Source organism: Mangifera indica, chromosome 15 (assembly GCF_011075055.1).
Source record: "Mangifera indica cultivar Alphonso chromosome 15, CATAS_Mindica_2.1, whole genome shotgun sequence".
In the NCBI taxonomy this organism is placed as follows: domain Eukaryota; kingdom Viridiplantae; phylum Streptophyta; class Magnoliopsida; order Sapindales; family Anacardiaceae; genus Mangifera; species Mangifera indica.
Genome location: NC_058151.1, coordinates 6,944,281 through 6,959,226, shown reverse-complemented (window position 1 = coordinate 6,959,226; position 14,946 = coordinate 6,944,281). Strand labels below are relative to the sequence as shown.

General features: G+C 34.2%; 1 protein-coding gene across 2 annotated transcripts; it reads right to left on the bottom strand.

The window, feature by feature from the left end:
- Positions 1–11,094: 11,094 nt before the first annotated feature.
- Positions 11,095–11,625, bottom strand: LOC123197619. Of its 2 annotated transcripts, none has more exons than XM_044611945.1 (2): positions 11,377–11,625; positions 11,095–11,297 (listed from the first exon to the last, which is right to left on the bottom strand). In XM_044611945.1, the coding sequence occupies exon 1, from the start codon at positions 11,540–11,542 to the stop codon at positions 11,396–11,398; it is 147 nt and encodes a 48-aa protein (XP_044467880.1). In that variant the 5' UTR covers positions 11,543–11,625; the 3' UTR covers positions 11,095–11,297; positions 11,377–11,395. The 2 variants fall into 2 exon arrangements, with proteins under 2 accessions (XP_044467880.1, XP_044467881.1); XM_044611946.1 differs by having other exon boundaries at positions 11,095–11,290.
- Between the last annotated feature and the right edge of the window lie 3,321 nt (positions 11,626–14,946).

The window sequence follows — 14,946 nt, the reverse complement described above, 5'->3', positions numbered from 1 at the left end:
TTCTGCCTAATTAGATAAGATTGCATTAAACCTAGGGCATTTTTTTTCTTGCTTGGATGATTGAAGGTAAACATGTGATGATGGATCTCAAGGTGATTCGAAATTTGATTACCCATGGTGGACTCTTTTGGGTATTCTTTTTGGATTCGTCATATCGCCTAGACAAGATGTATAATGATAGGTACTAAATATTTAATATTTTTTATTCCTCCATATTTAGTTTTGTGGTATATTTTGTGATTAAATGAGCTTATTAATTTATTTTGTGAATTAGGAGTGGATTGGGGGCATCAAATTGAAAGTGGAACACAATGTGCAATTTTCAGACTTTAGCAAATTCTACTTTTGGAGGTTCAATAAAGGTTTTGATCTCCTTTGAGTTCTAGCATAAGCAAAACGCCTCCTTAGCATTTGAAGTAGATCTCTTGAGCTTTCTGAATTGGTCTTACATGTTCAAATCCAAGTTCACTTGGGTTGTCAAACTTTGGATCTGAGTTAGAAGATCCAATCCCATCATTGTTTAGGTGACATGGTTCAGTAATCAAGTCATAACGTGAGTTGTAAAAGTTTGATTGGGATGATCAAAATGCATTGAAAATTTCACATCTAAGGTTACTACTTTCGTGAAGCACCCAAACTCAAATTCAGTTCTATCAGATCCAAAATTTGCTCATAAAATTTAGCAGAAAATCTGTCACCCTAAAAAAAGAAGAGATTCGAATGCCTACAAATTAGGGAGTTGAGTTGTGCACGAGAGAGAGGCTTTTTTTAAGGCTTTCATGTTCTGAAAAATTGAGAGGAGGGATAAGAAAAAGAATTAGTTTTTTTTTTTTAGGGCTAGCATGTCTAGCTAAGTTTTTCTCTTCAGTTCAAAGGCATTTCAAACCCAAAACACAAGTTGATGATGCAATCAATTCAGTAACATTATTTCTTCAATCTTCTTAAAAAAGTAATTCATGTTATTTTTTTTTAATAATATTTGATATTTGGTTTGTTTGATTTGAATAAGGCTTGTTGAATCAATTATATCAACATCAATTCCTAGAATTAGGAAAGGGGTTATGTAATTGGTTTTTTTTTTTTCTTAATCATTAGGTGGCAAATAGTGATACAAGATTGTGGGCAAACTTTCTTTTTATTGCTATGAATAATATGATTTAGGTTAAACATCCGGACTTCCGAGATTGTTACTTAAATCAATCCAATTCTCTAGTTGTTATTGCTACCAGTTTATTAAATCTAAATATCTTATTTTAAGTTGTCCAATGGTTAGATTCTAATGAGAGTTTGTTCATTAGAAAAGGAATTAAGGGGAATTTTAGGATAATAGAGCTTGTTATTGCCTAGGATTGACAATTTCTGAAAAAGGTAAAATAATGTTGCTATTGATTTAATCCATGAGTTGTGAGGACAAGATTAAACTAAGAGCTAAATTTTAATATATTGATTTCGTTTTGATTTAACTTTAATGTTCAAAGTTTTTATTAGATCAATTTAAAATTCAAGTCCCCTTATTTTAAGGCTCTGTTTTTAGTCAATTTAGAAGTTAATAACAGGATTAAAATTGACTACACTTCTCTATGAGATCGGCCTCTATTTGCCTTAACTATTATCTCCTAAGAAGTTAAAATAAAGTAATTAATTTTTGTTGTATTTGACAACCATCATATACGTAGAGTCTATCTCCTTGTTATTTATGAATTATGCATTTGTTTTGGTACTAGGTGACGTTTGCTTCTCTTGCTTCCTATCTTCATTAGATGCTTCATAGATAGTCAAACAAGAGGAGTTAGGGATGACATAGAGTTGCATCAACTTAGATGTCATTATTTTTTGGACCCTTACCCTTGGCATGCCTTGAGGTAGGGCATGAGTGATTTAGGCATTTGTATATTTCTTTTTTATACAAATTTACAGAAAAAAAAAACCATACAATATTATACTTGTTATAAACAGCCTAACAGATATTGTCTGTTTTGGGCTTCTGGCTCACACGATTTTGTTCCTAAAACGTGTTAGTGTAGGTAAAGGGACTTCAGGCCCGCCTACAGGATATTGTCCGCTTTGGGCCTATTAGCTCTCATGGATTTGTCCACTAAGGCGCGTCTATTGAGTCAAGGGCTTCTGGCCCCTGCCTATATACACGCTCAGTGGACTACATGGGAGCGATGTGGGACTTCAGGTCACAACAAACCCCCCTCCCCCCCATCGCAAATCATGCTGATAACGTGTTATATAATTAATTAAGCAAATATAGAAGATAAAGAAATTAAAGGAAGAATTAAGAAGACAAGAGAAGATAGCAAAGGAGAAGAAAGCAAAGCTATGAAACTTTGATGTCCGGATGAAGAAAAGAGAAGAAAATATATGCATAAATTGAGAGAGAGAAGAGAGGTATTTATACACAAATTTTTCACCAACTCCCCTTGACAAATTCGGCTTGCTCATATGAAAGGCATTTAATGCCTTCCTTCAATTTTCCAATTCCATTATCATGAAACCACCCTTCCATAAATGCTTTCCCATGACATTATTTTGACTTGATGAGGTGGAAAACCACCTAGATGCATAACACTCCCCCTTGGATTTCCACCACTTACAGATAATTATATTAATTTTGCTAAGAAAAAACCCAGTGGGATAAAAACCAAAGCAAAGAAACATAATTATTAAATGTCTTGTAAGTTGGTGTTGGATGTGCTTAAACTACCTCATTAAAAACCTTACTAGGAAAACCCAGTGGGACAAAACCTAGTGAAGGGAAAAAGAGTACAGTGCACCTTTTGTCCAATTTTGATAAACTCCAAAATTTCCCTGATGAATGCTCCCCCTCTTTGTAGTAGGATTAACTTGGTTGCTTGTTGAGCCGCCGCATACCGATGTTATATACTAACTTCTCAAATGTTGATGTTGGTAGTGTCTTAGTGAACAAATTTGTAAGATTCTTACTGGATCTTATTTACTTGATATCAATTTTTTTACTCTACTGGAGCTAAATATAATAAGGCTCCAATAACATTAAGATATGGTACTTCAGGACCAAGCATCTTTTCATCTTCTTCTTTACGACGAAATTGGTCTTTTTTTTAGATCAAGAGACCGAACAACCATCGAGGTGCTCAAAGGATAAGCTTTATCTATATTAAAGCGTTTTAATAGTTTTTCAATATACGCTGATTGATGGATAAGTATTCCATTTGAATTGTGCTCGATTTGTAGGCCGAGATAATATTTTGTTTTCCCCAAATCCTTCATTTCAAATTTCTTTTTCAAATATTCAGCAGTTTTTTAAAGCTCTTCAGGAGTCCCAATTAAATTCATGTCATCAATATAAGCTGCTATAATAGCAAATTCTGATTCTAACCTTCTGATAAAAATACATGGGTATATAGACTCATTCACATAACCTTCTTTTTTCAAATATTCACTGAGGCGATTATACCATATAAGTTCGGATTGTTTTAATTTGTACAATGATCGTTGTAACTTAATTGAGTACATGTCTCTTGAATTGATACTTTTTGCTTCAGGCAATTTGTATCCTTCGGGGAGTTTCATATAAATTTCAGTGTCTAAATTTCTATACAAATAAGCAGTAACAACGTCCATTAGATATATATCCAGTCTTTTAGAGACTGTTAAACTGATTAAATATCTGAATGTGATTATATCCATCACAGGTGCATATGTTTCATCAAAGTCTATACCGGGCCTTTGAGAAACGCCTTGGGCTACAAGTCTGGCTTTGTATCTAGCAATTTCATTTTCTCAAGACGTACAACCCGTTTCCTGAAGTGAACGCAACTACTAGTAGTAGTTATCGATCGCCCCACTTGGTGCATATCCATCAAGGCAATGCAACAATTCACAAACTCAAATCTGGAAATTAATGTTCATATGGCACAACAGCACTTTGTCTTCCAATTTAACCAACCAATGACCTCCAAAACATACAAAGTATAGATCATTGGAAAGGGTATTCAAAGAGCTTTCTAATGGTATATTATAGCAATCACAACTCAACCAACAAGGCATTCAAAACTTGTTTCAAAGTTAGATGACAAAATTTGAAAATGGCCAAATCACACACTGTGAACAGTATCCGGGCATACAACACACATTCACACTTTGGATTTCAAGGGTAACAAGAAAGTTAACCAAAGCATAAAGGAAATTTCCACCAACCTTGGAGTCTTCCACCACCAATTCTTCCTCCAAGATGAATTGGATAAAGAAAAAAACAACTAAAGAAAAGCTACAAAGCTTTACTTGAATATTTCATTATCAAAGAAGTCTAACATTTTACAAGTGAAAATCCACTTTCATATACAAAAGCACATGGTGGCAAAAATTGGGCATTAATTTGACATGAAAGCTTTTCCCTTCATTTAAGCTTAACCATTCATTCAATACTAAGGTCATACTATATTAATTAAAGAAAACAACAAAAGGGAACAACTTTTCCCTAAAAGGTGGAACTATGTCCACCAACTAAAGTTATTTGCTTCCTTTTTAGTTGCAATCTAACTAAATGAGCTTTGAACACTTTTTTAGGCTTCAAAATAGAGTGATGGATGATTGTAACTTCACTTGGGCTTCTCAAAATGATGCTTGGACGTTTGGACCATTGATGGACTTCAAATGTTACACTTTTGGATCAATTGGAGCAAGCTATTCATTTGGACCTTGGGTGGATGTAATAAGACTATATCCAAAAGTGGTTTCGGGCCAAAATTGAAGGTGCAATGCTTCCTTTGGCTTGGGATTTGCTGGAACTTCATCCTTCTTGGCTTCAAAGGTTGCATGGAGACTTAAGGATGACTTGGAACCTAAAAATGACAATGGAGCCACATATACATCACCACTGGTACTACATCATTCCCTGAAGTGAACGCAACTACTAGTAGTAGTTATCGTGGGTGTAGACGAGATCCTAGACGAAATAAGTTTCGATCTAGAGGTGGTCATAATAGAAAATCTTTCCACCTTCAAAGAACCAGAGATGACGCAAAACAGGATAAAAGAAAAATGATACAGAGTAAACCACAGAATCATGAAAGTAAATGTTATAAATGTGGTTCAAAAGGGCATTAGTCGCGTACTTGTCGTATGCCAAGACATATGGTAGATTTATACCAAGCATCTATTAAAAATGCAGACCAGAAGATCGAATCAAATTGTGTTGAAATCCAGACCCTGTCGATCTGGCAAACTTTGATCTTTCAGAATTTCTTCAAGATTAGGAAATTATGTATATTATAGTGTAATTATTACAATATGTTTCTTCCTTTCAAATTTTGTAATAACTAATGTAAATTTTAAAATGAAAGGAAATGGACTCCAAACTTGAAGCGTTAACTTCAAAAGCCGGTGATGGAAACCTATTTTTGGTAAATAGTGCAACCACCCACACTATATTAAAAGAAAAGAAATTTTTCTTAACTTTATCACCAATAGAGGCTAAAGTAAATAATGTATCAAGATCAATCAATCTGATTGAAGCCTCCGGAAGAGCTACAATGATGTTAAACAATGAGACCAAATTAAGTATCAATGATGCATTATATTCAAGTAGATCTAGAAGAAATCTACTCAGTTTTAAAGATATAAGAAATAATGGTTATCATATTGAAACCATGAGTGAAAATAGTGTAAAATTCATTTGTATAACTAGTAATGCCTTTGGAAGAAGGCTTATACTAGAGAAATTACCTGTTTTATCATATGAATTGTATTATACAATCATAAAAGTAATTGAAACCTATGCAGTATCGAACCAAAAGTTCGTTGATCCAAAAGCATTTATGCTTTGGCATGATCGTTTAGGCCACCCAGGATCTACAATAATGCGTAGGATTATTGAAAATTCACATGAACATACATTACAAAATCATAAAATTTTATTATCCAATGAACAATTCTGCATCGCCTGTTCTCAAGGCAAATTAGTAATAAGACCATCCCCTTCCAAAATTGGAGGTGAATCCCTATCATTCTTGCAAAGGATTCAAGGGGATATATGTAGACCCATTCATCCACCAAGTGGGCCATTTCATTATTTTATGGTCTTAATTGATGCATCTGCACGATGGTCTCATGTTTGTTTATTGCCTAGTCAAAATGTTGCATTTGCTAAACTATTAGCACAAATTATCAAATTAAAAGCACATTTCGCAGATTATTCAATCAAATTAATACGGCTAGATAATGCTGGTGAATTTACATCCAAAGCATTTGATGATTATTGCATGTCAATGGGGATTGAGGTTGAACATCCAGTCCCGCATGTCCACACACAGAATAGATTAGCTGAGTCCCTTATCAAATGACTCCAGGTAATTGCACGTACTTTATTATTAAAAAGTCAATTACCTACTTCTATGTGGGGACATGCTATATTACATACTGCAGTGTTAATTCGCTTGTAACCTTTTTCTTATCATCAATATTCTCTCCTACAATTGGTTCTTGGTTACCAACTTAATGTATCTCATTTGAAAATATTTGGTTGTGCTATATATGTCCCTATTGCGTCCCCTCAACACACAAAAATGGGACCCTAACATCGTTTGGGAATATATATTGGATATAATTCACCATCTATTATCAGGTACCTGGAACCATTAACAGGTGATCTTTTTATTACACGATTTATAAATTGTCACTTTGATGAGACAACTTTCCTATCTTTAGGGAAAAAGAAAATGTCTCCTGAAGTTAGGCAGGAACTTACTTGGTATGTACCTACCATGTCTCATTTAGATCCTCGCACATCTCAAAGTGAAACTGAAGCACAGAGGATAGTGCGTTTACAAATTATTGCCAACCAAATGTCTGATGCATTTGTTGATACGGCAAAAGTGACAAGATCACATGTTCCAACTGCTAATGCACCAACAAGAATCAATGTAACTACTGAATAGTCCATTCAAGCCGTGACTGATCCATCTAGCTCACACCAGAAATGTGGTAGACCTATTGGATCGAAGGACACTATTCTTGGAAAAAGAAAGGTAAATAATCAAACAAATATCAATCATGATGATCCTAAAATAATTGAAAATTTCACACTTTTTAATATTCCTCCAGAAGAGATTATGGTCCTTGAAGAGACTAAAGCCCTTAAAGTGGCATAAACCCCTGAAGTGGTATTAAATCTTAAAGAACAGGAAAATGAGAATATTGAAATATCTTTAAATTATGTTCATACACGAAAGATGTGGAATCGTGAAACAATTATAATTGATGATATATTCTCATTTGCAGTAGCTACTAAAATTCTGAATGATGATGATTTTGAACCACGTACTATGGCTGAGTGCAAACAAAGACATGATTGGCCTAAATAGGAAGAAGCAATTCAAGCAGAATTAACTTCTCTAGCAAAACATCAAGTGTTTGGGCCTGTAGTTCCAACACCTCAAGACTTACAACTCGTTGGATATAAATGAGTATTTGTGAGAAAAAAAAATGAGAAAAATGAAATTGCTAGATAGATACAAAGCCACGCTTGTAGCCCAAGGCTTTTCTCCAAGGCTCGGTATAGACTTTGATGAAACATATGCACCTGTGATAGATATAATCACATTCAGATATTTAATCAGTTTAACAGTTTCTGAAGGACTGGATATGCATCTAATGGACGTTGTTACTGCTTATTTGTATGAAAATTTAGACACTAAAATTTATATGAAACCCCTCGAAGGATACAAATTGCCTAAAGTAAAAAGTGTCAATTCAATAGGCATGTAGTCAATTAAGTTACAACGATCATTGTATGGATTAAAACAATCCAAACGTATGTGGTATAATTGTCTTAGTAAATATTTGAAAAAATAAGGTTATGTGAATGACCCTATATACCCATGTATTTTTATTAGAAGATTAGAATCGGGATTTGCTATTGTAGCAGTTTATGTTGATGACATGAATTTAATTGGGACTCTTGAAGAATTCTCAAAAACTGCTGAATATTTGAAAAAAGAGTTTGAAATGAAGGATTTGAGGAAAACAAAATATTGTCTTGACCTGCAGATCGAGCACAATTCAAATGGAATACTTATCCATCAATCAGTGTATATTGAAAAATTATTAAAACTCTTTAATATGGATAAGGCTTATCCTTTAAGCACCCCGATGGTTGTTCGGTCTTTTGATCCAAAAAATGACCAATTTCGTCCTAAAGAAGAAGATGAAAAGATACTTGGGCCTAAAGTACCATATCTTAATGTTATTGGAGCCTTATTATATTTAGTTCAATGCACAAGACTGGATATATCCTTTGCAGTTAATTTATTAACCCGATTAAGCTCTGCACCAACCCGTCGCCACTGGAATGGAATCAAACATATACTACGTTACCTATGTGAAACTAGAGATTTGAGATTATTTTATTTTGTCAAATCTTCTAAAAATCCTAGTTTGGTTGGATATGCAGATGCTGGTTATCTTTCTGACCCTCATAAGGCCCGTTCATAGACGGGATATGTTTTCACTTATAATGACACAGCTATATCATGGCGCTTCACCAAGCAGACATTGGTTGCAACTTCTTTAAATCATTCAGAAATTTTAGCTCTCCATGAAGCCAACCGAGAATGTATATGGTTACGGTCTGTCATCCATCATATCCGAAATGCATATAGTTTTCCTTCTACAATAGACACTCCTTTCATATTATATGAAGACAATACAACATGTATAGCCCAAATTAGAGATGGATACATCAAAGGAGACAGAACCAAACATATCTCACCAAAGTTCTTTTACACTGATGAGCTCCAGCAGAGTAAAAAGATTGATGTCAAGCAAATAAGATCTAGTGAGAATCTTGTAGATTTGTTCACTAAAACACTACCAACATCAACATTTGAGAAGTTAGTATATAACATCGGTATGCAGCGGCTCAACAAGCAACCAAGTTAATCCTACTACAAATAGGGGGAGCATTCATCAGGGAAAACATTCATCAGGCAAATTTTGAAGTTTATCAAAATTGGACAAAAGGTGCACTGTACTCTTTTTCCCTTCACTAGGTTTTGTCCCACTGGGTTTTTCCAGTAAGGTTTTTAATGAGACAGTTTAAGCACGTTCAACACCAATTTATAGGACATTTAATAATTATGTTTCTTTGCTTTGGTTTTTATCCCATTAGGTTTTTCCTTAGCAAAATTAATATAATTATCTATAAGTGGTGGAAATCCAAGGGGGAGTGTTATGCATTTAGGTGGTTTTCCACCTCATCAAGTCAAAATAATGCCATGGGAAAGCATTTATGGAAGGGTGGCTTCATGATGATGGAATTGGAAAATTGAAGGAAGGCATTAAATGCCTTTCATATGAGCAAGCCGAATTTGTCAAGAGGAGTTGGTGAAAAATTTGTGTATAAATACCTCCCCTCTCTCTCTCAATTTATGCATATATTTTCTTCTCTTTTCTTCATCCGGACATCAAAGTTTCATAGCCTTGCTTTCTTCTCCTTTGTTATCTTCTCCTGTCTTCTTAATTCTTCCTTTAGTTTCTTTATTTTCCATATTTGCTTAATTAATTATATAACACGTTATTAGCACGATTCGCGATGGGGGGGTGTGTTGTGACCTGAAGTCCCTTTACCTGCACAGACGCGCCTCAGTGGACAAATCCGTGAGAGCTAATAGGCCCAAAGCGGACAATATCCTGTAGGCGGCCCGCACGGTTTTGTTCCTAAAACGCGTCCGTGTAGGTAAAAGGACTTCAAGCCCCGGGCTTCAGGCCCGCCTACAGGATATTATCCGCTTTAGGCCTATTAGCTCTCACGGATTTGTCCATTGAGGCGCGTCCGTTGAGTTAAGGGCTTCTGGCCCCTGCCTATGTACACGCTCAGTGGACTGCACGAGAGCGATATGGGACTTTAGGTCACAACAATACTGATGTAATATTAGATGTTATCTATTCTTCAAAATAAAATCATATTCATTACAGAAAATCCTACAAAATATAATCAAATAAAGCTCATTGCTCATGTAAAACCATTGACAAAGGCAAAGCACATACTTTGTGCGTCTTACTACAGCCAATGACTTATTCCTAGAACTTAAAAAAATAAAAGAAATAAATTGGGTTTTTCTTGAGAATAAAACCTATATACAACTTTTGTTTTCAGGTGAAACATAATGTTAATAATATCACTCAATAAACACTCAAATGATCACCAAAACTGCAACCGCAATGTCTATAGATTTATTATAGTTCAGTCCATATCCAACTGGCTGATCACTAAGCTAGGTAGATAAGGCAACAATTCAGGGTACATCAAATGTGGGTTGATTGAAGAAGCAATAAATTGTTTTATAGGGCTTATTCTCAGAAGAATTTTGCTATTTGGACAACAGTGATGAGTGAAAACGTGAGGTGCAATCCGATGTTTGAAACAGAGCAGTTGTCCGAAAAAATTCCGATAAAAGAAGTATGGTTGCTTGGAATAACATGAAGGATGTTTAAACACAGAAGGGGATGATTAATAAGGCTATGATTACGGTGCTGGCAAATTGTGGGAAAATAGAAGAAGCTTAAACAACTGTTTGATATATATTCTAAGAGAGATGTAAAATTTCGGAAGAGAGGCGAAATTTTGGACAGCAATGACTAACAGGTTGGCAAGGAATAAGCTACTGGTATTTAATAGAATTCCAGAGTGGAATTTGGCTTCATGGAATGCAGTAATTACTGGTTAACCACAGAATGTGAGGTTTGATGAGCTTTTGACTAGTCTGAGAGGATGCCAAACAGGGATTCACCCTCATGGAACATGATAATCAAAGGGTTTATTCAGAACGAGGAATTGACTATGACAAGGGCAGTAGATCAATTCATGAATTCAAAGATGAAAAAATGGTTACAAAACACAGTGAATCAGTGAAGGAAGAACATAGCTAAGCATAAACAGTGTCTGCATCAATTTCATGGGATTGGACGATGGATAAAGCAGCGGAAAGTTTGGGGTTGTAGGCCCTGGTGCGCTCAACTAAGCAGCTCAGCCTAATTTTAATATGCAGACGGCACCAAATATATATATATATCCACCCATAGCAAAGATACATAGACATGCAACGATTGTTTAAACACAAAGAAACAATGGTTTTTTTTCAATAATTAAAAACAAACTTGAGAATAATTTCTAGTTATATAAATGTTGCAAACTACTATGCAAGTAATATCGCTAGACAACAGCCGTTGACTGAAAAGTTGAATTTGGAACTTTCCCCTTCATATTCCACTCTTCTGGTCTGAATTTATAGTTTTCCTTGATGGTCTACCAACTTCAAAGGAAGCAATTAAAGCAAAAGTCTTTTAAATGATAGAAATATTAAATTTGTGGATCAGGATAGAGAGACAAACCGAATTGAATTTGAATGAATCAACCAACATGGAAAGGGCCAATATCGCCGGTTCTTAAAGAAGCAGCAAGTTCATCAGCAACAGTCAAGCAAGAAGAAACCCAACCACTCAAAGCCCTCCACACCGTCTTCGCCATCCACACTGTCACCCCCAATGGTATTCCCATTTTTCCTTCTGATTTAGTGTTGTTCCTCTTTTCTCTTCAACCCTTTTATCATTTCAGCTGACTTGTTATTGTTACGCGGACTTTATTTTAAAGATTCAATAATGTATTGCCACGCTGCGTCAAGGACCCACTCTTGCTACATGTGGTTGGTTAGAGTTATACCGATAGCGAATAATTAAATTCTTGATCATCCTCTTTAACCAAAACGGACCGCAAATTTTTAATTTTATTTAAGGAATGTTTGTTTCCAGATAATTTACTTTTTATTTATTTATTGTGTATCATTTGTCAAGTAAATAAAAATTTTATATTTTTTATTATTAAAGACAATATAAAAGATAATAATGCTAATATAATTTGACCTCAATATTAAAAAATTATTATACTAATCATATATTTATCTTTATAAATTTTAGAATAAAAATAGTCTTATTTTCATTAAAATAATAAATAATATAAAAAATACTTATAAAATTATTTTTTGGCAAAAAATTGAAAAAATTAATTAATTAATTTCATAACTTGACAATGTGAAAAAATTTCTAATAGATATTATAAAAATGAAGAGTATTTTAGAAACACTCAAAACAAATATTTAACGTATGACATGTTTGTTTAACACAATACTAATTTAAATTCAATCTCTTTTAAAATATATTTAAGTAAAATAATATTTTAGAATTGTTTTATTGATGTTGGTCAAATATAATAATTATATATAAAGAGAGAATATCCACCCTTTTCTTTTTAAGTCATGTCTTGGTTCATCCCTTGATCATTTCCCAAGTGAGTCTTTGCTCTATTTGTTGTGCTACCCTTGTGTTCCTTGCGACCTCATGTCCTAGGTCTACTCTTGGTCGATGATGTTAGGGTTAGTGTCCTAGAGCCAATCGTATTTGATATTTGTAGATGTAATATTATATTAATAATTAATAAAAAAAATTTATTGTTATTCAATTCATATACTGTTTATTTATATGATCGTATGAATAACATGTCCTTATAATAGTAGAATTGTGACAAGGGGATTAGACGACTGATCTTGAGAATCTTATGCACTTATTAAGTAACAATTCTAGAAACGTTTGTAATCTCGATATTACATTGAATAAAGGCACATGTGATAATAATGAGATTATCATAGTGTTAAATGAACTCACTGAAATGTGGTGACATTTCTCACGTGTCGAAGTTGTTTGTAGATAATTTGATGCAACACATAGGTGCACATCGTAGATATGTTTACTAGACTGACCCAAGGATATCCATATGGATGGTTGCTCCAGTGTTTAGATAATAAATCCTCTAAACACCATGGTTGCTAGATTGTTTTGTTTAAGGATTGATATGGTTTGACGTTATCCAATATGTGGTTGTAACCAAGGTAACTATAACGATAATGATTGACCATATCATGAGATACATGAAAGTTATAGTTGATCAATAAAGGATTCGTCACTCTTGTGCACAAAAAAAGATATCTCACATGAAAATACTAAATGATATCCATGACAATTTGAATATATGGTCATAGTGGGATAAGGTTATAACCTAATCCTTAATGGTGATTGATGTATATTAGTTCATATCGATGAACCATTGGGATAGTCACACTTCAATGTCTTAGCCTCGAGAGATATTGGTTAACAAAAGGTTTGAATTGCATGTAATTGTAATGTTGTAAAAGCTTAAGAGATGTTTACTGAACTCTATTGTTCAAATGGCCATGATACCTTGCTAGAGGTTAATCTTGGTCTGTCTCGAAATTTAACTCGAATATGGACACTTTAGGCTCGATAGAGAGCTTGCGGGTCACGCGCACAAAAAAGTTAAATTGAACACAGAGAAGAGGATTGTTTGTTGACGATCCTATTGTTTAGAGACCAGAGAAAGATTATGAAAGGATTGGGTTTGCCCATTAGGGTTGCAAAGACCTAGTTTGACCACACTTGAACCAAGTGCACAACCAAGCATAAAGCATGCCAACTGTGCATTAGGAATAGGTGCCAACCATGCACGTGCATGATATCAGCTAGCACCATGAAAACAATACTTTGTCGATTAACATACATATGTGGTCCAAGTCATGCAAGGGTTTTAATGCACGTCGATTGTGCATGTGTGTATTGAGGAATGTCATGCATGATTGAACTTCCAGTTGTGCATGGATACCTGCACATATAAATTAAAGTGTGCATTTGTGGTTAAATAAACACAACAACAATACACAAAAAGTAAAAAACCTTAGCCATATTATATTACTTTCTCTTCTTTCCGTAAACATAAGGACTCCAGTCAAGAGCCCTAATAGCCTTTTTGCTTGGATTTGCTTCTTTTATATTTGTGCTTTGTATATATATGGATACCAAGGTGTCGCTTTTCGAGGGTTGGATAGTGTACTGTCTTAAGCCATGTAAAGTTTCAAAGAAGCTATCAATGCAAGTATAACTCTAAAGCACCCTGAGAGTGTATTTCCATGTTTATGAATTTTATGTCTAAAATGGGTATCTTGTTTAGGGTTTTTCAAGTTTTTTTTAATTTTAAAATTTTTAAATTCTATTATGCTATTGGTTATTAGCACCTCAAAAACCCTATAGTGGTATTAGAGCCACTGTTTAGAATATTTTTCATGAAAAATTATACATGTAGTTAGTTTTATTAATTTTTTACATCGATTGCAAGTACTTGAGATTAATCAAAACTAAATAAAATTAGTAAAGATAATTTGCGATTGTATTATTACATGATTTGTTGAGTATTATTTACGGTGTAAATTATGTTAAATTATTGAGTGATGGTTTTCTAAATTTTGTGTGAGTTTTGTTGATATAGGCAAGTTCAAAGTAGGTTGAATGTTATAGATTTCATATTGTTGCATGAAATCACCATTGAATTGTGTTGTCATATGATCCAAGGTTGTTGCTAGAGTGACTACAATTTACGCGTCATATTCCTTCACCCCGGTGAATTGATTTGCTTGAAAATGGGAGATTTTTGGATTTTTCATCATTGAAAATTTTGAAAATTTGAAGTCTAGAAAAACCACCATGCACAGCTGGAACCAAGCCGTGCATGGTGGGTGTTAAGTGCACACTTCTCGACATCATGTTGTGATGCACGACTAGACATCCCTTGTCTAGTTATAACCTTACAGGGTGCCAGTTGTGCACCTTGGTTGGTTTTCAACCATGCCCCATCTCTTCTTATTGTGCCTTCTAACCATACATGCTTCTAGAATTTTATTTCTACATGCATGACTGGACAGTTCACTTGTACACCTTGTAAAATTGAAAAATATTAGTTTAGCCCTGTTTTGTTAAATTAGGATTGAATTGAGATTTTGTTGAGCTTTGAAGTTGAATTGCAATTTTGTAAAATTTCAAGGACCAACAGGAATTTGACAT